This window comes from Orbicella faveolata, unplaced genomic scaffold (genome assembly GCF_042242905.1).
Source record: "Orbicella faveolata isolate gen_17 unplaced genomic scaffold, um_ofav_v1 contig_46, whole genome shotgun sequence".
Taxonomy (NCBI): domain Eukaryota; kingdom Metazoa; phylum Cnidaria; class Anthozoa; order Scleractinia; family Merulinidae; genus Orbicella; species Orbicella faveolata.
The window spans coordinates 14265001-14290775 of NW_028301576.1; the positions used below are offsets into that span (position 1 = coordinate 14265001).

The following is a 25775-nucleotide window of genomic DNA, read 5'->3' on the forward strand; positions in this document are numbered from 1 at the left end:
AAAATTAGCGGTCTAGATGCCTGTCTGGATGGGAAAATCTAGACCGCTTCCAATATCGATTTCAGCCAATCAAATTCGTGAATTCGGTATTTCCCAGTCCTTGTGAGACACAGCCATATAAAAATGAATTTATAAGAAGTTATTTGGGTCCAAAGGGTTTGTAGGATAGTGTTACAACCTCATGATAGGTAGTACCAATAGGCCCTTTGCAAGATCCGGTCACATGGTACGGAATTAATTACGCTGGGACGCAAGTTACGTAGTGGGACTTTCAAAACAAAGGAACTCGTACCAGTCCAGCCCGACTTTCCTTTGTTTTGGAAGTCCCACTGCGTAACTTGCGTCCCAGCGTAATTAATTCCGTACCATGTGACCGGATCCTGCAAAGGGCCTATTGCCTCAGTTGTATTTAAGAAAAGTTTTTGTAGCCGGATCCCACATTGAATACCAAGTAATACGTTCTTGGTAGGAATTTCTAAAATATCCTAACAATGCTGTTTGCTTTTTTGACCACTTCATTAGCACCTGTAAACATATCTGCCTCAGCCCCCGGTGATTTTCAGCTGCAAGTGGACTGGGACAGACCCGCAGTGCTATATCCGCCATATGTACTGCACAGAAACACCACCTTTGTGGATACATGGAATATTACAGATGTAATGTCACTTGTTACTTTTTTTTGAAAAATTCCTTATATCAGAAAAGATCTTCTTCAGTTAGTTAAGTTTAAATTGAAGGGGTTTTCCAGTAAAGACTTCTGCTCCTTTCTTACTGGCATTTTCCAAGACTGGAAAGCTCTCGAGAGTAGGAAATATCTTGGAGGTTCCAGAAATCTGCAAATCAAATAGAAAAATAACATAACATAACATAACATAACATAACATAACATAACATAACATAACATAACATAACATAACATAACATAACATAACATAACATAACATAACATAACATAACATAACATAACATAAAATAAATGAATAAAATAAAATAAATAAATAAATAAAATAAAATAAATAAATAGATAAATAAATAAATGAAAAGTCAGACCAAATGCGCTATGTTCCTGGTGATCGAAAGCAACATGATACACATCGGAATGCGCTTAAGAACAATTAATTTGTGCTTTTGGTGTATGGGAAGTCTAAAGTAAACTTTAGAAAAGAAAAAAAAAAAACAAAAGGGTCGCAGAAAAGTATGACAAAATTTTTTATGAAAATGACTGCAAACCGTGCTATTTAAAGCTATAAGCTGAAAAGTATTACCGTGGTGGGATTGGCGAAAGCTGTACCTGTGATATGTTTGGCAAATGTCTCCAGAAATCATCCACAAGAACAAGTTCTACCTTTTTTTTCTTTTGCCGAAAATGACAACGGGCAAGACCTTGGAGCAGTGGTAGTCGTGGTAGAACACATTTGGCAAAACCGTGGTGATGCATCAGTGACTGTGGTTTACAAGGGAATGCCATTCCATTTGATTTCATTCCATTTTATCAGGGCTTACATCACAACACTGAGTACAACTAGGTTTATCTCGTCAAAAGTTGGTTTACGTTTGGAAGAAAACTGTTTTTAGAACAAATGTCGCTTTGAAACTATAATAATCAAGGTGAAACCAACCATCCCGAGCTGTGCAGACCAATGAGTTTGCGAAGGGCAAACCTGTTCTAATTTTACAGTTTTCAAAGTTTCTGTGTCGGTTTAGCTTCAGTTTATTATTGTTTTCCAACCACACTAATTTGAAACAAATTAACGATGTCAAATCTATCAGGCAAGGAAGCCTAGGACGTCAAAATGGCTTATGTAAAGGACTATTTAGAGATATTGAAGACTGAACTACCTTTAGAGATATTTAAGACTAACTAAATGTTCGTAGTTGTCTAAAACGTTAGGCCGGTCGTTAGTTTTTTCAGACTTGTTACGTCAATTTTTGTCCAAAATTTGGGGACATTCCAAAAGTTGCCCTCAAGTATGGCTAGGACTACGGCAGCCCGGTTCTCATTCATTACTCGGTGATATTAAATATTCCTTTTATTCTCATCTCCGTGGCTCACTTTTTTTAACCAGATTCACGAATGAATCAGTAAGCTCAGCCCTTAATGACAAATAGCAATATGTAACATTCTTTGAAACACCGTTCTGAGACGATTGCTGTAACTTAATTGCAGGTTATAAGTGTGGGGTACAATGCGACCTGTGACAGTGCAGATGCAGCCTCCCTCTCCGGCTCAACCGCAAGCGAATTTTTCTTGTTTGAGCAGGCTGATGGGGTTCAGGCTGGTATTGATTATGTGTGCCATGTGACCATGACAGTAGAAGCCTATAATGGAACAAACTTAACTGATGACCCAGGGGGACATGGTTTCATTGAAATTCAGACCTCTCCTAAAAGTGAGAAAGCAAGTATCACCACCCTGGAGGGAAAGGGTAAGACGTTGGAGAATATTCAAGATATTAGACTCCTTAAAGTTAGTTAGTTTCGATCGAGAAGACATAGGACTATCAGATACCCTGTACATAATATGTTTTCCGAGCACCTTAAAGAAATACCCCGCTGCGCGTTGTATCTTTAACTTTCTTCGCGTTGTTTGAGAATGTGGTAGAACACGGTCTGTCGTGATTGATATATTACTATTTTTCTTCATCTATAAAATGTTTGTTTATAAGGCCGAACACCGTTGAACAGCAATGAATGTTACAACCTCCCCAGGATCTCCACCCTACGTTGAGAGCAAGTAAACCCATTTATCTTCATCGTTGAGTTACAGAATAAAAAATGGTACAATGTATTCTACGTGTGTGTATAATAAATGGATGGGGGAGAGGGGGAGTTTGTCCAAGACCTGTTAAAAGGTCAGTGTAATCGACGATTTCACTTATCTTGTCTTTCTATTTCTGTTTTCATAGCTCCTGTGACTAATGCTTCCCTAAACAGTTCCAATTACTACTTGGACGTTACCTATTATGATTTCCAGTAAGTGAATTACTGTTTAAAACAGGTGGTTATCTCAGTATAAACAACTTTTGTGCTGCATCAGTAGACATTCTTGCCGATTAACAATGCTGGCATCTTTTTCATTTGTTTGCCTTTTCCTTTGTCGCGAAAATCCCTAAAGTTGAAAGGGTCTTTTGCCCAAAACGGGTAAGAAAAAAAAACAATATTTGTGTTATAACACAGTTTATTTCCTTTCAGGTTTTCCGATGGCGACTTTACCGGTCTTGGTACATTCAGGGATGATCTGTACCGGAATCCTCAGTATGTGCTCAGTCCTTATGGGAGCTGGCTGGCAATATCAAACAGCCCAACTGGTGACAGTTTTTCTCACTGGTTTAGAGGTTATTCAGACAGAAATATACATTACGAAGATAAACTGGAACTGGGGATACAATCAGAGACAGATGCTAAGGGCAATCCAGTGTTTCGGCATTTTAACGACGAATTCTTCCCTGTCGATGGCCGTGGATGGGGAGCTGAAGGACAGCGTGACTGCTTTACCAATGCGCTCAGGAACTATGGGTATGTTTCAAGTAATATATCAAACACGAGAGACAGTGTTTCATCGGGATATCCAAACACTGAGAAGAAAGTTGAAAATGCGACGCGCAGCGGAGTATTTTTGACGAAATTCGAGGTGTCTGGATAGCCGATGAAACACTGTCTCGAGTGTTTGATATATCTTCTCGAGCGAAACAAAAACTAAGGAGTAAACGGAGAAGTCAAATCGTCCAAATCTATGCTAATTAATCGGGGAGCAGGGATGGCGCAGTGGTGAGAGCGCTCGCCTCCCACGGACCCGGCGTCATATGTGGGTTGAGTTTGTTGTTAGTTCTCTTCTCTGCTCCGAGAGGTTTTTCTCCGGGTACTCCGGTTTTCCCCTCTCCTCAAAAACCAACATTTCTCAAATTCCAATTCGATCCTTGACTGCACGGACATTTCTGAACGAGTTCTGTGAACTCCTTGGTGCTCCATGGGTAAACAACATACATTTACATTTTTTTTACCGGGTATCCAAACCTCCTTCACGGTTGTGATTTTCTTTGTTTTAACTTGATGAATTATTAATGAGTTTGAGACGCCTTGTGTAATTTTTGTGTGGTTAACCCTGTCATGTGAGAGGCGCTGGTGACTAACGTGTAGCATGCGTGATGGATTATGGTTGCTGAAAAATGAAGCGGTGTAAAATGTCTGCGTATTACTTTTAACTCAGTGTCGAAAGTAACAAGGCAATTACTTGGTTTTGTTTTTGGTTTTGGTTTTACTACGGTTTGAGATTGACTGACTAGTGTTATTGGCAAGTAATTGGTTTGGTTTTGGTTTTGCGACACTCAACTGAAAACCGCTCTATTGAAAATAATTTAACACAACCTTTGTAGCTGTGGAGGATGGTGCTCTAGTGAGGGTCTGAGTTCTAGCATTTTATTTTATCGTTATCCAACGTACTTGGGTTTAGCACCTCACTTCTCTCTTAAGTTGGATGTGTAAATGTGTACCGTCATTTTGGGGAGAACATCACAAGTGAATGACTAACATCGCATTCAGGGTCAGAATTTTTGACCTTAGTCACTTCACGCTATAGAATCCAGAAATAGCTTTAGTTCCATTAGTCATTTGACTCTATCTATTGTCTTCTCGTTTCAGATTCACGGCTGCAATACGCACAGGTTTCAACTTCTCTGGCAACGAAATCTTGACATTCTCCGGCGGCGAGGAAATGTGGGTGTACATTGACAAGACATTTCTGGTGCAGTTATTTTCTGATCCACTGGACTCTGATGTTCCATGCCGCACTATCAGCTTGGCAAATGCTGGTAAGTTGCAATATAAGTCTGATATGCCATTTGTCGTTATCTAATGTAGTTTCCCCTGAGCTCATCATCAACATCATTACAATTAACTCGCCGTATTGTCGGTATTTGGAATTCTGTTGGTGTTCTGTCAAGATTAGTACCCTTGTAATCGTTTGTTCCGTATCATTTGAAGAATCAGCGTATTGTTTACGTACGGTGCTGCTTTCAATCGTGTTTATCTACTGTGTTTCTCTGCTTTTAGCTGGTAACGGATCTATAGTCCCTGAAGGTGGCTCAGTTATTGGCGGAAAATGCCAAAGCAATGGCTCTCTTCCAGCAGAGACAGTTAGCCTGTCCCTAAGGGTAATACATCTAATGACATATTCTTGAGCTTGTGTCCTGTTTATGGACGTGTTGACTTGTCTAGCCCAGACTAGCCTAGCCCAGCGTAAGTTAGCCCAGCTTCGTTTAGTCTGCCCTAGTCCAGCCTGAAATACATTAGACTGGTCCAGCCCAGTATAGTGTACGCTATCGTAGTGTAGCTCTAGTCTAGCCACTGTCGCATTCTAGCCTCTAATAGTTTGTCCCGGTGTTTATTGCAGATCAACGAGGCATACCGTTTAGATGTCTTCATTGCCGAGAGATTCCGTTGTAAATCGCACATTTTGTTTCAGTCGAGTGGAGTATCATTTCTGCTAGATGACGCCCGACCTGCAGACTATTTTGCAGTAATTAGCGAGGATGCACATGTTGGATCTCTTGTGCAGGTTAGATCTGCGCTGATCAGCGCACTTGTAACAGTTCCAATTAAAACGTAGCTTTCTACGTAGACATTCTTTTGGCTTGTCTCCTTGATGGAGAGACGATTATATTGTGTCCAAATGCTACGGATGATCCATTGGATCCCATACCCAATATAAATTCAGTAACAGTTCCAATTAAAACGTAGCTTTCTACGTAGACATTCTTTTGGCTTGTCTGATCCAAACGAACCTCTGTGTAGGAGGCGATGTAACGCGTGCATCCCTTCCATCCCTTTTGGCTTTTACTTGATAAGATATCACTTCCATTTCTGTTTAAAGGGAACGAAAGTGATTCAGAAAGAAATTGCCGTCCAAATTATGTACACTTCTCCCTTGCTTATTCTTTGCAATCTTAACGAATTAAGCATTCAGTTAATGGAGTAGATTATGAAAAGTTGATTTATTTTTCCAACTATTTTGCCGTCGACTCATTTTATCGTTGGACATCCTCACGCCCTAATTTGCACTTATATATGTATATTTCATTCGCTTTTTCTACAACTTGAAAATGATCTCAGGGAGATCGAAACGTCGTTTTTTTATCGCTACTTCACTTAATCCCAGCAAAATCAAGATTCATGTAATCACTTCCTCTATAGTACGGCCGCATCCATTAAAAAACACTGAGGTCTAGCCCTTTTTGTCCGTATTAAAGAATTTCGACTGTACGTGTTACAATAGTCATTACAAAACTATAACATGACTACAGTCTCTAAATACTTCCGTCTCGCATGGCTCAGGTTTTTAACGTGTCAGACACTTTTTCCTCTGGGCCTTACGACGTAGACATCCTTGAAGAAAACGAACAAGACAGGTTCGAAATCGAAGATGGAACCTACATGGCGCCCAATGCCCCCGTCACTCCAGCTCCACCCAGTTTCATCCTTGATGGAGAGACGATTATATTGTGTCCAAATGCTACGGATGATCCATTGGATCCCATACCCAATATAAATTCAGGTAAAAACAAAATATGATGAAACCAAGTGATAAACTTCCTGCATACGAGCACAGAAAGCACCCAGAAAACCCACTGAGTTCGATTATTTGGTGCACCTGATATTGTAGATCCATTTCAAACGTGTATTCAGACCGACACGAGCTAAGGTATTTGTGTAATTTAGCTTCGCTTTGTCCTTTTACAAATTTCATTGGATTTTATTGACTGTGAAGAATTTTGATAATTTACCTTGACAATGTCGTCACGATGACACCGAAACTTCGGGGTTTTTTCATTGGTTTATACTTGCCAATGCATTTTCAAAATGTGTACAAAACGGTTGCTTTCTCGAGAGTATTAATCCTTTTTTTGCTCTTGCAACTCTTGAAGAACTCCAGTTCAAAATTGTATTTCCTTTTTTCACAACAATGTAAAACGACTAGCACTAAATGCAATATCTCTCAGTAACGTTCATTTGAATGATCACACATTAAGATCGTCGTCCACAGCCATAAAAGTTTGAACCTCCACCTCCTGAAAATATCACGGAGTTTAAGTAAGAAGACGGCAACGCCGAGGACAATGTCGATTAAAAAATGAACATTTATATTTTACCTACGAATCTCGCGATACTCTAAAGTCATTTAGCTTCTTCCTCTTTGTGAAAATTATCTCGAAGCTGAATATGGAACACAGAAATGTAAATTTTAACCATTATGCGCCGTGGTTTTACGTTCTCCACACAACGCAGAATTTGGTTATTTCTCGCTGTTGCTTTACAGACGGCGGCAGAGAAATGTACCAAGAACTATAACGCATTTTAATGCTCATTAAACCTTTGCCGTTATGGTTTTCTTAGACTCCCTATTAGCACTGAAGAGGCTTTCATTTAAATGTTTGCACACTTGGGTTTCTCACAAGACAAGAAATTTTTGCCGAAATTAGTTGGCTTGAGGTTTGACTCTGAGACAGAATCTATCAACACCTTGTCAATACAACACCTCATAACTTACTGAACGTTGCAAACAGTTTGAACAGTAGCGTGTGTAGTGTGACAGCCAGCTGATGCTATTCTTGAGATAGAGTGTTTTTGACAACGTGAGAAGAAGCCGTCTTCTCACCGAAGTGAAAATTGTGTGTTCATTCTCTGGTTGCTGAGGTGTCTTTGTGTGGATTTGTAAAGTTTTTTTTTTTCAGTACAAATTCTCTGATATGTTCCACCTGTAGGTATTCAGTCGTTTACCTCTATAACCACATCTACCGCTTCGCTCACGCTGAAAGCTCTTCTGGATTTTGAATCCACCCCATCGTATGAATTATATTTGAGAATTACTGACACTAACAAAGGATGGATCGGGAACATCACAATCAAGGTAAACAAATTTTGATCTATCTTTTTCTCAGAGTCAAGTCTAAACGAGCTATATTTTAATTTAATTCAATTTAATTGGTCGCAATTAGCTTTCCTCGAGACTGTCTACATCAAGAACTTAAAGCTTAGTCTTAATGAGGTTATCAAAGCGTCTAAAGAGTAAAAAATCGTTTTGATGTATTTGATCACATCATGTTATGTCATTGCTTGTGTATACGCCTAATTATCCTTGAGATATAAGCTGTCCATTTGTTTTGATGTAACCACTTGACTATGACTCTGAAATAGAGCCAAAATATTGTAGCAATATTTTTGCATTGTAGTATGTCAAAACGTGGCTTTCAAGAAAGTTATCAATCCTTAGACTCGTCTTCTTTATATTCAAAACAGTCGGATGGCGCTGGATTTTGTAGCTGTCGATTGACAGACTTTCAAATTTTGTCCTCGTTTTTTGGAAAAATCGCTTAAACATAATTGCAAATTGTACTTCCTCCATCCACTCACCTCATATCTTCGTCTTGGGGCCGTAGGAGCAGTTCATGTATGTGAGAAGGTACTTAGACATTATGTTTACACTGCTATGACCAAACATCTTACTTCACAGCCTTAAAAGGCACATGTTCATTGCTTATAATCAATCTAAATCTTTCCCAATCATAGCCATTCTTATTCCTTTCCGTTTTCTGTCATCTTTGGTGTTTTCTTCCTAAGTAAACCTTAGGCTTGAACGTTACCTTGCACGTCCCGAAAAAGAACTCATTATGTCATGTGCATATTTGTTTGGTGCAGGTCATTGTTGAAGATTACAACGATCACTGCCCTTTCTTGGCAGAAGTCAATATAGACAGGGACCTGGAGCCGATCCCACCGCTTCGGAAAGACGCATTCTTCACCGCTGTAGCCACTGACAGAGACAGCGGTGTGAATGCTCAAATCAGATTCAAGGCCAGCGATCCAGAGAGGATGTACGTAGAATAACTCAAACAAATCAGGGTTGATCTTAACCCTTCTGGCTCATCATTCAAAGGATTATATCACAACTTGTCATTTAAGCGGGGGCTACATTGGACAGGAGGCCATCCCCTTCCTAGGACTAACGTGCAGACAGATATTGCTGGGTGACATTCCAGCACTTTAAGTTAACGCGAAGTCCATCTTTTTTTTTCTCACTGTTGCATTGCGCAACTTGACATTGGCAAATATACCCTTCACAGTGAAAGGTTGCGTGCAGGAGCGTGGCAACAGCGATCGTGTTCTTTTTGCATATTATCACTGTCTTTTTTCGGAGGTCTGAAACTCCACCGGCTCACCCGTGTTTGAGAACTGCTATGAACATTATTATTGAAGGCCGTCCCACAAATTCTAAGCTTACCCCCGTGTTTGTTATTGGTTTTTTTTTTTCTTTACAACATTTTCCCGGATATTTTGAAATCGCCCAATTTCCAGCAATGTCGTGAAACTTTTTCCTCCTGAAATGGCGTTCTTCGATTCCTTATCGCTGCCTGGATCAACCGTATCATGTCTTTTTTCTGTCAACAGACCGCACATCAATTCTACAAAGTTCTCTATACTGAACGGTACTGAGGTGGTATTTAGTAACAAAACTGTTAAGTGGACGTACAAGTATTACATATTTGCGGTGGATGGTGGCTCGCCTAAACGAGGAGACCGCATAGCCGTAAATATCACATTTGATGCATCCTGTGAGACCACTGGAGCTATTGTTCCTGATGCCATCACTGGGGAAGTCTTTTTCAGAGCTCCTGGGCTCACAGGCTCCGAATATCGTAAGTCACTCCTATATCTTTTCTTTTGTTTACTCCCAAGCTTTGTGATACCTGTTTTGCAGTATTGTAACCAAGGAATTGGCGCCGTTTTATTGTTCCGTGACTTTTGACTGAAAATCCGTTTTTCTGATTTCTTAAATTAAGCTTTCAAAAACAAAAAAAGAAAAAAAAATTATTAGTTTTTGGCAAAAATGTAAAATGAGTTTCCATCTGATATTTATTTTTTACCTGACGTGACAACAGATGGCCGGTTGACACAGGCGCGTTCATCAGTGCTAATTCTAATAATACATCCTGGGGTCAATTTAATTAAACGTTTACACTTGTTATCTACAAGTCGGACCATTGTAGTTACAAGCACAGACGAAAGCGAGTTTAATAAAAGTCGTTACAAGAGTCCGACTTGTATTTTTACAAGAGTCCAACTTGTAAATCACAAATGCAAAATGCAAGTCGATTGTCCCTTGTAAACATTGAGTACGACTTGTAAACGAGATATTGGAGCGTCAAAACACGTCGTCTTCTAGTGAAGAGGAACTCGACGAGCTCCTGAGACGTCAAATTATTGGCAAACATAGGAATTCTGAAGAAAGACGGTTTTTTAACGTGGAAAATCCAAGGGAATTTCGAGGGAAGTTTCGTTTCCCTGTGGACGTCTTCATTCACCTTTTGGAATTTTAAATAGGCCCGCAGATTTTGAAAGGGCAGCAGAGATATTAAAATTTGCATTTGCGAAATTACAGGTGCATTCAATTGTAAGGCTAAAATTGTCATTTACACTTGTATCCTGACTCGCGATACACGTGTAAATTCCACTGTAGAAAATAGTTTTATTGAATCCTTATATTTAAAAGCCGGACTTTACACATGTAAATAACACGTGTAAAAACTACAAGTGGAATTTCTTTATTGAAATGACCCCTACTTAAACAGCAAGCCACCCTTTCGAACACACACATAACTCCTAGCTACCTATGGTACGATTTCTTTGTAACAACACTGCATATTCTTGGCTAAATGAAGTTTACGCTATGCAAGCAAAATTTTCCCGGGACTCGGGCGACGTAAACTTTAAGATTTTTCTTCAACTCTTTCTCGTGTCAACAGATAAAGTCACAAAGATCCAACTTTTTTTTATTTCTTAATGCACTTCAATTACAGTCGCAAGGGAAATTAAGGATAGACTTTTGTCTTTTGCTTCTGCTCAATAAGTTAAATCCACTGGATATTCATCTATAAACCTCTATTTTTCATCCTGTGTTCATTTGCCAGCCACAAGCACAATTTTAAGAGGGCGAATTTTTAGCTTGCTAATTCTTTTGGCTCCAAAAACAAATTACCTTATATATTAGTTCTCCGATCTGAGACTTTTGTACAAGGTAAACTTGCTCTTTGTCTTGATATGTCTAATGTTTTTGGTGGTAAATTACAATAACTACGTCGAGGTTTATTTGCGCAACAATACCCCATATGAGCTAGAATGCGTGTTCTCAAAGGCCATTTGTTTTTTTGTAAAAAAGTTCTTGTCAGCGAGTTAGTTTCCATTTCGATTTTCTTGCTTAAGTTCTACAAAATTGAAGTGGATTTCAATTGTAATTTCTGCTTTGCGGAAAGGGAACTTTTCGATTTAGGAAATAACAAAAGGAAAAGTAGAATTCTAACATTCGTTGCTATGTAAATTCAAATTCAAATATTTAAGATTCGGATAGAAAGTTCCAATACAACTGAGGCTCAGGAACATGACATCTTAACATGACGTATTTAATGCTCTCGCAAAACATAGTTTTTCCTTTTCTTATGATAAAGTTTCGAATAGCTCAATTCATCTAGTATTTTTGCTTGTAAACTGAAATAACCGTTGTTTGCTACGTTATGCTAAGGCCTCACAACGCCGGAGAGGAAAACGATTAGATTCGCGTGATAAAAGAGATACGAACTGTTTTCTTGTCACTTTCAGCTAAACAAATTCTTTACTGCCGGAAGAGAAATAACCATGGCACATGCTAACTAAGGCAGCGTCCACACAACGCTGGAGAAATTTGAAAACAGCATCTCTTTCTACGGTTAGGCCTACCGTTCACAATAGTCCGTCACGAAAACGGAACTTTTCGCAAACGCTTTCCAAACCGAAGGATTTTGAGAACGCCGGCTGTTCGTTTTAGTATGGACAGGATCATTTTGAAAGCTAGGCTTTTTCCCTGCCCGAGTTTTCCTCAAACTCAAATGCAAAATGGCTGGTGATTGCTGTGTTTTAAAATTTTTGCGGCGTAGTGTTGACGAAAAACACTTGATGCGTTTTCGGAGTGAAACCAGTTCCAAATTCCGCCGGCGTAGTGTGGACCGGGCCTCAGCTTCATTAGAATGCGTGTAATGAACAATCAACTACAGTATCACTAAAAAGTGCTTATATCCAATATTTCCTTTTCAAATTCATCAACCTGAATCTTAGTGCAAGAGATCTGCATTGTAGTTTGCGGTTTCGTTAGAAAGTGAACGTCCCCTACAAATATAAAAAATACTGAAAAGAGCGTCTGAATATCAAATTTTTAAAGGGACGTTTTTCAGTGAATTTCACTAATTATCAAACATCGAAAAAAGTCGATTTTTGAGTGAAAGCTTAATTACATAACAAGGGACTTTTCTCGTCTCGTACTGCTTTTAGAACAAATACTTTGTTGTTAAAAAATACTTAATTTATGTTATGATAAAACACTTCACCATCGAGAAGTTCAGCAAGAAAAGCCATCTGTTTTATGGTAACGCTTTTATTCTAAGTTGTTTTCCAGTTTCAAAAATCGACTTCAGCTTTAAATGATACATCTTAAATGTAATTTAAATGTAAATGTAATTTACAATCTCGCGAAGCGAACTTACTAAGACCATTTCGAAACTTCGATTCCCACCTTTCGTTGTTATGCAGATTGAAATTGAAATTCAACACATTCTTTCCAACTTTCATTTTTGTAAAAAAAACTAGAAATGCAACTATTCATGAATTGTTTTCTGCTCTAGGAGAAAGCGAACTTAGTCACTGATTTCAGAAATCAGAAAAGTATTATTTTTCATTTTCCAGACAATAGAGTCGTTAATTTCAACAGGAATGTCAAAAGATCACTTGTTTTGAACTGATATTTAAATTTATATGAAAACAGCCGGTGTTTAGAACTCGTATTCATCAGTCCTAGTCCTAGATACGTTTTAAATATTTCACTGTAACATCGCTCGTTGCTCTTTTTCCCAAGTTCAAGCTGTATAATGAATGAAGCTGACCCGCTCTAGTCATCGTTCATCGTTAATTGTGTGTTCAACGCCTTCACAGCCTACACCGCCATCACGCTGAACATTTTAACAATTCACGCCATGAGCAAAAACTTCATCGTTACCAAAGCCTTTAAAAACATTGCTCCTGAGTCTTGCTGTTTCTGATCGTGGTGTTGGTTTACTCGCTAAACCCTTGTACATCGCATTGATGATCCGTCCATCAGTATCCTCTACGGACACCGCGTTGAACGTCATCGGATTAACACTTTTTATCGCTTCATTCTTGACTGTTGTGGCCATAAGTGTTGACAGATTCTTGGCTGTTCATCTTCATCTCAGATATCAGGAACTTGTGACTCACAAGCGCGCTAAGGTTGCGGTGACTTCAATTTGGGTTCTGAGTGTGTTTCTTCCATTATTTTCTTTGTTATGCTCACTAGGTAAAGGGGTTATCGCTGCTATTGTAGGCTTTTGTTTCATTATTACAGCCGTTGCTTATTGCAGAATTTATTTCGTTGTGCGGCGCCACAGAGACCAAATTTAAGAGCTACAAATACGAGTAGCTCGAAATAACCAAGTGGAAAGTGCTGCGACGCAGAGAAAATCTGCTGTCAGTACAATCTACGTATATCTCGTGTTTTTAACTTGTTGTCTACCAAAGTATTGCGCCACAGTTGCCTTTGTCATCTGTCCGTCATGTACAGCTTTAAATGCTCTTCGTTTTTACACAGGGACTTTGCTGTTCCTTAAGAGTGCCTGCCCGTAAAAATCAGACAAATTCTTAATTTCGCGGCAAGGGTCGAAAATTCGATTTCGCTCATATTCTTATGGTAGATAGGCTAGGGCATGACAAAAACTACTACAGCTTTAAATGCTCTTCGTTTTTACACAGGGACTCTGCTGTTCCTTAAGAGTGCCTGCCCGTAAAAATCAGACAAATTCTTAATTTCGCGGCAAGGGTCGAAAATTCGATTTCGCTCATATTCTTATGGTAGATAGGCTAGGGCATGACAAAAACTACTGGATAGTTTGTTTGGCAAAATATCCTTTTATTTCAAAGAAATATGCAAATTACCAAATTCCGTTAAAATCGTCATTTGACGCACCATTTTATTAAACAAGTTTGAGAGCCTCGCATGCAAAACCACATCATTCTTCCGTCTTTAAAACACTCAAATATTTTTGTGCAATGTTTAAATGTGTACTGGGTTGATTTTAGGGAATGTTGCGTTGTCTTTTTGGGTGCAAAATAATTAAATTTCGAAGACATGTATTTCATTCACTTAAAAGTACTTCGTGAATATAATTAATTTTCACCATGTGCGACACCTTCAAATAGATCAAGCTTCTGGGGGTTGAATTGCAGAAGGATGGTCTACAGACTCCTGTAAAAATTTCTTTGGGCAAATGATTGTGAGCGATGCGAGAGCTTTTCAAAGTACTTCAAAAATGCGAATATTTGACCATCCGTCGTCAAATTTCAATTTACGGGTTAGACGTATATTTTAACATGCGCCACATGACTTGACCTATGTTAAGCTGAAATAGACACAGAGCTGATAATTTCGAAATGTTCTAACCTTATTTGCTGTAAAAGGCAGGTGAATGAAATACATGTCTTCGAAATTTAATTATTTTGCACCCAAAAAGACAACGCAACATTCCCTAAAATCAACCCAGTACACATTTAAACATTGCACAAAAATATTTGAGTGTTTTAAAGACGGAAGAATGATGTGGTTTTGCATGCGAGGCTCTCAAACTTGTTTAATAAAATGGTGCGTCAAATGACGATTTTAACGGAATTTGGTAATTTGCATATTTCTTTGAAATAAAAGGATATTTTGCCAAACAAACTATCCAGTAGTTTTTGTCATGCCCTAGCCTATCTACCATAAGAATATGAGCGAAATCGAATTTTCGACCCTTGCCGAGTTATTTTCCATTTTTATGGACAGGGACTCTTAATTCTTCTCTAAATCCTGTTATTTACTGCTGGAGGATGAGACCAATTCGACACGCTATCATGGGTGTACTGCAAAATTGTATTTTCAAGTCAAAACTGAATAAAATTTTAGAAACTAGAAGACAGTGATGGAACAAATTCAAGTCACTACTATTAGAGTAAGTTTCTAAACAACTACAACTACATTTAAAAATCGTTTTCTGCTTTAGAGGAAAGCGACTTTAATGAACTAGAATCCTGACGTTTGTTGTTATGCAAATAATGAATGAATGAAGTTGTTTGTAATAACTCGAATCTAAATCTTTTTGATCACTCTTGCCATATGTATTATATGAACTAATCCGTTTCAAATATCACGAGTTGGCTTGAAGAGCCTTTGATTATTGCTCTCAGCTTTAGATTCGGTCACCAAACCGAGGTGTCGTGGCTGTAGGGCTGGGTACTTCTGTGTTGGCGATGGCAATGAAGAGCGCTGCGGAGTCAACTCATCAACTGAGTTTTCTTTTGGATCTGCTGCAAGCTGTTCACCTTGTCCCGAGGGATGGGTGAGTGAATACAATAAAAAAAAAAATGCCTGTAAGAACGTAGTGGTTTAAGATACATAGTACAGTTATGAATATATATTGTATATTTAAGAACCAAACCCTAGTTTGTTTATTTTTTCTGGTAATCAACAACTATATCTCCTTCATAGAAATTAAGAACCTAATTATTATCCTACTTAGCCAAAATTGCCAATAACTACCCCAGAATACAAGAACCTATTTTGCCAGACTTAAAAACGTATTGTTAGGCTAGGTTAGGTTAGGTTAGGTTCTTAGACGCAGGTTTTATCTGTAATTGAAATGAGCTTGTCCTTTGAAGGAGTGGACACTAGCCCTCAGACATTTTGCATGAATGGCGCCTAAATTAGAATAACAACACTATAGGTGGAGTTTCCGCCGTCGAGAAAAGCGTTACAGAATTTTGTCTTTTAAGACAAGAAAACGTCAAGGACTTTATTATCCCGTCTCGGAAATCCTAATCTTTGAGTCAGGGGAAAGCCGGGGAATTCAATTTTACGGTTACTGAAGGTTTAGATATGAAATTTTGATGATGATTATGGTCGTCATTTCGGTCAATAAAAATTGCTTCTTCGAAAGAGATTGAAAAATGTAAATGCTACTATTCATTTGATCAGGTTTACCATTGTCCGTGTCAATTGTTTTTTGGTAGTGAAAAGCCTGGCAATTTGGGTTTGAGTAAAGTTTAACCGCTCGAAAGAGCTCTGACAGATAATGCTTGCTTTATATGACAGCTAAAAATTCTGATGCGGTGTTTCGTTTGCTTGTTTACAGCTTTGTGCGAACGGCACCGCGCTTCCTTGTCCAGAAAGTACTCATGTCAAGTGTAATGAAACGGTAAGTAGGATAAGTTGTCAGTTTAAAAATTAAATGCATTCTATCTTGTTTTGTTAAGTTTGACCTCTCGGAATATCAAAGCAGATGGCGAGTCTTTGTAGTCTTCTGAGCGGTGCTGAGAAGCGTGTGTGGTTAAGAGAAGGAGGAAAAGAAATGACATTTCAGTGTTATAACAGTGGCTCGTGCAATCTGTGGTTTCAAAGTTAATGTCTGATCTTATTAGTTTTGTCCAGAAAATTGTTTTGACTGCGAGCCTGGCACAGTATGCTGGGGAGGGATGAAGCAAGATTGTACACCAGGACGATACAGTAATGGAAAAGGTAAAAAAGATCTCGTCTTTCCTTGCTCAGCACAGGCTAAGAAAGATTGTGTGAGAAAGAAAAGAAGCGTATGTATTGCAGGCAGTATTCATGTTAAAAACTTCCAGGGCCATAGAAAACTTCTCGAATTTGAAAACAATCGTTTGCAAAATGTTGCAAAATGTTGTTGAACAAGTGTTCAGAGGATGTTCATACAAGTGCTGTAAACTTCTCCTCGTTGATACTTTCATACTTTTAAACCAGTCTCCTTTTTCTTGCAGGCTCTTTTTGGTTTTTGTGACTCTCCCTGTACATTCATACACTGTAAAATTTCCGCTCTCCATTACGTTACATTCCTCCTTTACCAGAGAATGCGTCCAATACTTTTTCATTCTGTTATTCTTCCATTTCACTCGACTTCATTCTTGTTCTCGCAGGGTTTCCTTGCAAGTTGTGTCCTCCCGGAAGCTTTAACAATGAGACTCGTGCACAAACGTGCGAATGTTGCCCTGATGGCTACTCCAGTACTTATATGAAAACCAGCTGCCGGCCATGTCCTGCTAATGAGTGGGCAAAGCATGAAAACTTTCCGAACTGTTCATTATGTCAGACGTGCTTTACGCCAGAGGACTGTGAGTATTTTTGCTTAAGCCTCATTCATGCTAGCGACATTGTCATAATGACATAAACATGGCGACATAAGAAGGACGTTATGTCGTTATGATTGCAGTGACATAATGACAAAATAGCAAAATAGTAGCATGGGCATAACAACATAATAGAAAAAAAAAATGGTCTTTTCCTTAAGTCTTTATCCCGATGTTCACTTTGCCGACACAAGCGATTATCTCGTTATGTTATTATGTCGTGATGTCGCTAGTGTGAACCTGGCTTTATTAAACACTTTTAAGACCCAAAACTAGACATATCAATTCTGTAAGCGTAAGGGGAACTCTGTTTGAAAGCCACTATATTCCTACTGCCCTTGTCTTGGATGCTAGTCCAATGCACGGTCTCCTCACACGCTTTGTCGGGTTACCTTGACATTTCGCCAGTACGCACTTCATATGCGCCTGGACGGGAAGAGTCACTATGGATGAAGTATCATGGCAGGAATTACTGAAGAACACTAAGCAATTGCTTGTAAATTAGTTTGGGGTACCCATGGTCAGTATCCAAAGTTTATTTTAAGACACTAGGAGTTGGATAGGTCCTGGTTTTTAACCCTTATTATTTGAGGACTCCTTGTCGAAAATGTTCAAGTCCACCATTTTCTTTCGCTCCGGATAATGTTGTTATATTATTTTTCCCTTGTCATTACTTTGTACTTTTCCCCGTCTCCTGACCTTTTTACCTCTACCCTGTCAGTGTTCCATTATTTCAGTTTCTTCAGCTAACGACTGTTGGTGTCTTTTGTAACAAAATCTTATTTAACTTTTTCGCCTTAAGGTCCGTGCTTATCAAACGGCACTTGCTTTCCCGGTGTGAGTTGCCTCAATGTTGGGGTTGGTCTGGCAACATGCGGACCTTGTCCAAAAGGTTATAAGGGAGATGGAAGAACCTGTGATGACATCGACGAGGTAGGCAGAGGGGAGTTATTAGGCTAGATAACCTTCTCTCGTCTAGCCCAGAGATTTTGGACAGTAGAGCGGAACTTTTGAGATTCCAGCCAAACATTTCGAGTGATTTCAGTGACGACTTAGCACCACATAGATCAGTGCAGTAACGATTGATTGAAATGAAACTGATAACCTACCAGACCTTACATGGAACAGTGTAGTTTTGCTTCAGCCCTATGTAAAGCAGAGATAAAGAGCCTAAACAGAGATAAAGGCTTCTTGGTAGGGGAGGGAAGGGTGTGGTCTGTGTCATAACTTACTAATTTCCATTAGGTGAGGGGACGTGTGGGTTTTTGTGAAGTGAAAACAAGTGTAAAACCATCCCCACCCCTGTTGCTTGTCTGTCTCAGGAACAGTCATTGAATAAGTCTCCTCCTTGAATCCTCCCCAGCGAGCGATTCGTTGCATAATCTATATCATTAGTCATTCAACCTTATCATTGTTGTGTTTGACAATATTCCACAGTGCGCCCGCGCCAATCCCTGCTATGAAAGCGACAAGTGTGAGAACCGTGTTCCTGGTTATCAGTGTGCCGCATGTCCTGATGGCTTCAGAGGGAATGCTCCGTCTGGGGTTGGTCTGGAAGACGCTCAGAACTCCAAACAAGTCTGTGAGGAGATCGACGAGTGTAAGGAAGGCATTAGCAGCTGTGATCCAAATTCACGGTGTATCAACACAAACGTGAGTCACAATGCACCGGTTATTGTTTAACTGTGTGTAATATGATCGATGAAGACGCATTTCGAAGAGGATACACAACATAGTAAATGGTTTAAACTTAGGAGTATCAGTAGTTCGTATAGTGTGTTCGTCCGGGTGAGGGTAGTTCTGAAAAGAACTGTTGTTGGTAATACACAACCTTCGTTTCCTCTTCTCAATGGGGCCATATCATCACCCACAGGCACCCACTCTTTCGCTAGAATTCAAATAATATTCTATTCCCATGCGTCCGCAGCCCATGGGCGTGGTATCGGCCGATATACATGACCGACTTCCGCTTGGCGCCCCGCCGCCCTACCCACTGGTAGAGCGTAGACTGTTTAGACGTAGTGTTTTGTGGGCTCTCGTTCCCGTTCCCGGACTTTCATCTTTCCGCAACTTATTCTAGCCTGGGGCGTTTGGGAGTGACTTCTCCCAGTGGGGATATATTGTATCAATGTTACGTCCCTTTTGCTGCCATCTCTGTCATAAAATTACTGCCAAATATGTCCCAGTGTTAGGCAAATACTCAGTGATTTTATCGATTTGACCAGCAACTATAAAGTCTCTGATATAGACATCAGAAGCTAATACGAAATACAAGCAACTCTTTCCTTTTCACTCATCTTCTTAGGTAACTTTTAATCAACTAGCTACCAATATTAAGGTAGACGAGCGGAGAGAAGCTATTTCGTCACCGGTCGAGTGGACGTCTGAAGAAGCTTAACCAAAGCCTGTTTATTTGGTAATCTAATGATATTATTTACCTGTTTATTTGTTCTTTTTTTTATTTTTATTTACAGGGAAGTTTCCTATGTGGCCCATGTCATCCCGGATTCATAGGTGATGGCTACACAGGCTGTCATCCTGGTGACCTCTGCACCAATGGTTCCCATACTTGCCACGAAAATGCACAGTGCGCCCAAACTGGTGCGGGAAGATTCAAATGCAGGGTATGACAGCGTAAATGGTTTACTTTTACTTGTCCTTTGCTAATTGCCTTCTAATAACATAAAATGACATTCACTTCATGGTATTTCTTGTTTCTTCAACTAAGGACAATTTTTGTGCCCCCTTTTTTGTACATGCAAGAAACAAATGTTGGTTCTCTTGCCGTTTGCTATAAATTGTTCCGCATTGAAAGATATCATAGCTTGAGACTCTCTGTTTTATTGTGTATGTCACTTTAACTTTCATACAGATAGATATTGGAGTTGAAATATTTCCGGTTCTTCTGCAAGTCAGCTCCATACGATCAAGTAACGAAAATAGTCTTTATATTAGAGTGAGATGTTGATTAGTGTTTCAAAAGCATTTCAGAATGGGAAAAAGATAGGATTTGAACCTATGTCCTCCAGCATGCCGTTCGAACGCTCTAACCACTAAGTCCCCGTGCACACTACGCCGTAGAAATTTGAAAACGGCGTTTTTACTCTAAAAAAAAACGCATGAAATGTTTTCCGTCCACACTACGCCAGAGAAATTTGACAACGCAACAATCAACTTTCATTTCGGATTTGTGTTTGAGGAAAACTCGGTCAAGGAAATCACATGATTATCGTGACGTCATCGTTTTCGGAAAGCTCCGTTTTCAAAATGTTTTCTGTCCGCACTGAAACGCAAAGCTGGCGTTTTCAAACTTGTCCGGTTTGAAGAACGTTTACGAAAAGCTCCGTTTTCGTGACGGATTAGTGTGGACGGTAGGCCTAAACGCAGAAATAAAGCTGCGTTTTCAAAATTTCTCTGGTGCAGTGTGGACGGGGCCTGAACAACGGAGAGTTCGTGAAGAGTTTGACATCTCCTCGTCATTCAACCGAGTTTCACATTTACCATTATTTCACGCATCAATCTTTTTTTTGTTTTGTCAGTGTAAAGATGGGTATGGCGGTGATGGAGAAGAATGTGAGATTGATCCTGATCTCGATGGAATTCCTTCTTTTGGGTTGAGTTGCACTTTGCCAAACTGCTACAAGGTGAGGAACATCTTTTGCACAATGAAATGATTCCTGTAGGGGCGACAACAAATTAGTGAGCTGAACGAAACGGTCACAGACTTTATATACGAAAATATAGTATCGCAACGTATCTGATCGGTTTTCCCAAAGTACACTTTATAACTTTTATTGTGTTTCATCCATTATTTGACCTTGACAAAATTACGTGTAGCCCAATGTATAGCTGGTCTTCACATGACGTCACTAAAATTCGAACTACAAAACTATTGATCTTCCTGAAATTTTATTTTAATGATGTATAAGAGCAGCTGAAAACTAATATTCATACAAATTTTCGCTCCGAATAGGTTCTTGGTTTATTTTGTGATACACTACGCTTGAATTTCTAAGCTTTTGCGTGACGCGGCATTTACATGACGGCCTAGAGAGCTGTCATGATGGTTAAAAAAGTGACTTATTTCGGGGAACTTGGCTATCTTAACAGTTCATGTCTCAGAAAAAGTATTATTTTAATGTTTTAGAGTTCCTCGAGGGATAAATTCCCACTTTTGTAGCAAAACTCAGTGACAGATGTTTCTGTCGGTTTCCGGTCCCCGTGTTGGTGCCCATGCGGATGGGCACCAGCATGGCGTCTCCATACAAATCTCTATAAATTTGGGGAAAAAAATTTCTCCGCATATCTCGCATAAGAAAAGTTGCTGTGACCAGAATTTTGGCGAGAGTCTGTGCATATTTACCTTCTTTCATTTCCCAGATTCTGGACATTATCTATTGACCGGTTTTGATTTTGATTTTGATTTATTTTGAATTGCGTGACACTGAAAACCAGCAATTGGCCAGTTGCTTGAATTGAACGAATTGAAACAGAACGCTCAGCGAGATATAAGTACTTGCTCTGCTCTGCCATGAGGTAATTTGTGGTATGTACCTTGCAGGATAACTGTCCAAGTGTGCCTAACACGGGTCAGGAAGATAATGATGGTGACACAGACGGAGACGCGTGTGACGAGGATGACGATAATGATTTGATAGTTGATAAATTGGTGTGTTATCTATTGAACTCGATTTCCCTGTTATTAAATCCTTATTATCACTCTACATGTAAGCGTGTTAGTCAAATACCTAGTGCGCTGGTCTTCGGATTGAAGGTACAGATTTGAACCGAAATCTTTGAGTTGTGTTTCTGAGCAAGACACTTTATTCTCAGTGGTTCGCTCCACGCAGGAGTATAAATGGGCACCGGGGAATTTAATGCAGGGGGAGGGAAGAGAGAGAGAACAGAAACCCCACGATGGTCAAGCATCCGATCCAGGGTGGTGCTGCTAAAGTTGCTTCATGTCACGGAAACTGGAAATAAGCGTTGAGACTGAATATCGTGATTTCTGTTTGTTGTCGAGTGGATAGGTTCGTACAGAAAATGGCAGTTTGCAACTTTTTGAGCCGAGTTATGAATATCTTTACTGCTGTCCCCCTCCCCTTTCCTTCCCTGAACGAAGAAAACGAAAAAGTGCAGGACTTATTTTCAGAAGGTTCCAGTGCATCCAGTTTAGGACTGTCTCTTACCAATTATCTATGAGGCTCGATAACCAGCCGCTGTTCGCGAAAGAAGCCCGCGGTTCTCCTTTATCGAGCTGAGAAAAGACCGTACTCGAGAGAGAGGCGGAAATGGAGCCTAACTGTGCATTCTTTTGTTTGGTTCCTTGTGACAAACAATCCAGCACCGCACGCAGAAGCATGTTTCTTGTTTTTATTATCCCTGACAACGTTATGTACACTTTTAACTGCAATTAGCATTTTTTTTTCCTGTCTATTTGTATCTTATGAGGAGTGTCTGTATGTATTTTGTGTTATTTTGGGAAAAACGTGTTGCTAAAATAGATGAATTCCACTCAATTCTGATCATGCGATGATTCATTTGGGAGGTTGCAATTGTTCTGTTTGCACATGCTCCCATGTAATCAGTTGCGTGTGGCAAATTGCACAGTTGCAGCCTCGCAAATGAATCATGACGTGCTCTAAATTGGGTAGCAACAAGAATGTAAACACCTTGCCGGATCCGGCTATTGCTCAAGCGATTTTTAATTCGTCTCTTTGTCTTCAGGACAACTGTCAGTTCGTGAAGAATCTGAATCAGTCCGACTCGGATGGAGATGGAGTGGGTGATGCATGCGACAATTGCGTCAATGCGTCAAATTCTGATCAACTGGACAGTGACGGAGACGGTATTGGGGATGAATGCGAATCTGGTGATCCTGACAACGATGGTAAATGCCATGCGCGAAATCAGAAACGTACAATTTGACTTGTTTCGAGATTCTTGCAACGCGCCTTGAGGACTTAATTATTATTGACGCAAAACGGTCGTTTTCCTTTGTCCTAAACCAATTGTTGTAAACAAACCTGAATGTCTACCTTTCGCCTGTAGGTGTTTCTGCTAACGATACCTGTCCAACAGTCAGCAATGCTAACCAAACTGATTCTGATAGTGACGGTGTAGGGGATGTTTGTGACAACTGCCCTGCGGATTCTAACAACGATCAGGTAAGCGGCTAGTATGATATGACTAAATAACTGATCGAGACAAACACAAGACAAATGTTACCATGACAAATTGCTAAATGTCGCAACTGTGGGATTTCAAATTTATAATATCATTGCGATTCTTTTATCGTTTAATAAACCTTAAAATACCTTTATGCAGCTCATGAGAAAACAGACATTTTTGTGTTCTGTTTATGTCCGTTTGTTTGTTTGTCTGTTTGTTTCTTTGTTTGTTTGTTTGTTTGTTTGTCTGTTCGTTTGTTTTTTGTTTTTTTTTTTCGCATGCCAAATTTTGCCTTTTACATGTTTTTCCCGCGATCTAGGAACCTGGAACAAGCTAACTTCAATTCTCACATTTCTTTCTATTTACTCACTGGTGAAGTGAATTTTGAAAACTGTTTCATCTTTCCTACAGAGCGATACCTATCAAAGTGGATATGGCGATGTTTGTTCCGGGGCAGGGAAAGACAAGTGAGTTCTGTAGTTTATCATCTTAACTTCGATAGAGCGAGCCGTGTACTATTTTGGTTCGCTAGCTGCATCTACAGATACGAAGAGTTTTGTTGTTCAAAACGTAACGGACATTAGCTGGTTCGTAAATGCGTTACACGTTTTGTGTTTATCGGAAGGTTTGTGGTCTTATATTGTTCATAGGGATGGTGATGGTGTACCGGATGGCTTTGACAACTGTGTTGATCTCCCAAATGGCGAACAAGCAGATGTTGATAACGATACAATAGGTATGAAAATTTTAACAGTTAAAGACATACTTTTTTGTCACGAGAGCAAGGTTGCTATTCTTTTTCAGAAAGCAAACCGCGTGAATGGCTAACTTTGCGCCCGTCAAAGTTTAATGTACAAATTGTGAGCACTAAAACCCTTTCTGTAAATATTCTTATGTATACCCGTTTATTACAGGAATGAATCTTACACTTGTATGCCTTTGAACTCGATTAGAGTTCGTTCGCTCAGTTGGTCGAGAAAACCCTCGCCTGAGCATCGTTTTCTCGTAAATGAGTACTATGAGCTTTGTCCGGGGATAATTAGCTGCAGTTGTCCGTGGAACGAGGAAAATTGCGTGACGCGCCCAAAGAGCGTCTACGTATGAAGCTATATTCTTTCCAGCTTCGATTTAACCTCGACTTTGGTGCCTTTTTGTAGGAGATGCTTGTGACGACGATCAAGACGGTGACGGCATTTCTAATCGTGATGATAATTGCCGGTTGGTCAGCAACCCTGGTCAAGAACACGTCAACTTAGCTTACGACGCTAAAGGTTCTTATCTTTTTATTTTTAAATAAACATTTTATTTGCCCCATTCAGAGGATACTCCAAGATTGTAAGATTCTAAGTTCGACACTATTTTTTGGTTTGTTTTCTCAAAAAAAAAAATGCTTGTTTAAGAGGTCATGTCGCTATAAACCGGTCAGAACCCGAGGCCACGACATGGCGGCAGGGGCGGCAAATACCATAACAACCAAATCACAACTGCTTTTGATTTGCGGTTTACTCAATAGACATCGGCCAAAAGCAACACTTCCTGTTTGTTAAAAACAGTTTATGGCATGAGTCGAGACCCAATTCAAAAGCCTAGCGAATCTTACACCAAAGCAGACACGAAATGGTGGCTCTCGGAAATCGATACAAATTTCACTAGTTGGCTATGAAACCCGGAAAGAGAAGACCTCTGCATTAATTGCACGTAAAAGCTAATAAAGACATGATTAACAGTTGATGTTGTGTTTTAATCTCCCTGCAGCACAAGCTGTTGGTGATGTGTGTGTCGATGACTTTGATGGCGATGGTGTGAAGGATAATGATGACCAATGTCCATATGTGGAGCATATGAGTAAAACAAGCTTTACAGACCACTTCACAGTTGATTTGTATCCCGGACACAGCGATCAGCTGCCTGTCTGGAGGGTCGCTGTAAAGGTATCTCTTGCTCGGTCTTGCCACAATAAGTCATTTCCGAGTTACTCTTACCTCTGTTTCAAAACGAGTGTTGGTGCACACCCTTTCATACTGAAATGAGTTTTTTTCTTGCATGTTAATTGTCCTTCAAATCAAACTCACCTCCATATGAAGTGAGGACTCGTTTTGAATTAGAGGTAAAAAGAAACTCGGAAATGGCTTATTACAGTCGATGTGCTTGTGTGAAGTCTCTGAGAGCTTTTGTGATATCGTGGCCTTCCTTAAGCCTCAGACACCTTGAGTTATCATATAGTGATAAAGCCGACAGTGCTTAACAATGGACAGTGTCTTGCTCAAGGAAACACCGTGGCCCAGGCTTGGCTCGAAGTGGGACCACTCAGTCCGGAAGCCGAGGCACTAAACTTATGCCTC

The 25775-nt window shown here is 39.7% G+C and overlaps 1 protein-coding gene across 2 annotated transcripts in view; it reads left to right on the forward strand.

Annotated features, from left to right (window-relative positions):
- Positions 1-25775, forward strand: part of LOC110059335 (uncharacterized) — a 103473-nt gene that overhangs the window by 66914 nt on the left and 10784 nt on the right. For both annotated transcript variants that reach the window (XM_089278563.1, XM_089278564.1), the window contains exons 40-65: positions 523-656; positions 2168-2426; positions 2907-2973; positions 3193-3516; positions 4639-4808; positions 5050-5150; positions 5390-5554; positions 6331-6550; positions 7758-7903; positions 8692-8867; positions 9442-9689; positions 15310-15461; positions 16254-16316; positions 16540-16636; positions 17053-17247; positions 18065-18195; positions 18700-18915; positions 19737-19886; positions 20802-20906; positions 21824-21931; positions 22990-23152; positions 23314-23429; positions 23845-23900; positions 24084-24169; positions 24591-24704; positions 25189-25364. In XM_089278563.1, the coding sequence (XP_089134689.1) occupies positions 523-656; positions 2168-2426; positions 2907-2973; positions 3193-3516; positions 4639-4808; positions 5050-5150; positions 5390-5554; positions 6331-6550; positions 7758-7903; positions 8692-8867; positions 9442-9689; positions 15310-15461; positions 16254-16316; positions 16540-16636; positions 17053-17247; positions 18065-18195; positions 18700-18915; positions 19737-19886; positions 20802-20906; positions 21824-21931; positions 22990-23152; positions 23314-23429; positions 23845-23900; positions 24084-24169; positions 24591-24704; positions 25189-25364 (3938 nt within the window). The remainder of the gene's footprint in view (positions 1-522; positions 657-2167; positions 2427-2906; positions 2974-3192; positions 3517-4638; positions 4809-5049; positions 5151-5389; positions 5555-6330; positions 6551-7757; positions 7904-8691; positions 8868-9441; positions 9690-15309; positions 15462-16253; positions 16317-16539; positions 16637-17052; positions 17248-18064; positions 18196-18699; positions 18916-19736; positions 19887-20801; positions 20907-21823; positions 21932-22989; positions 23153-23313; positions 23430-23844; positions 23901-24083; positions 24170-24590; positions 24705-25188; positions 25365-25775) is intronic.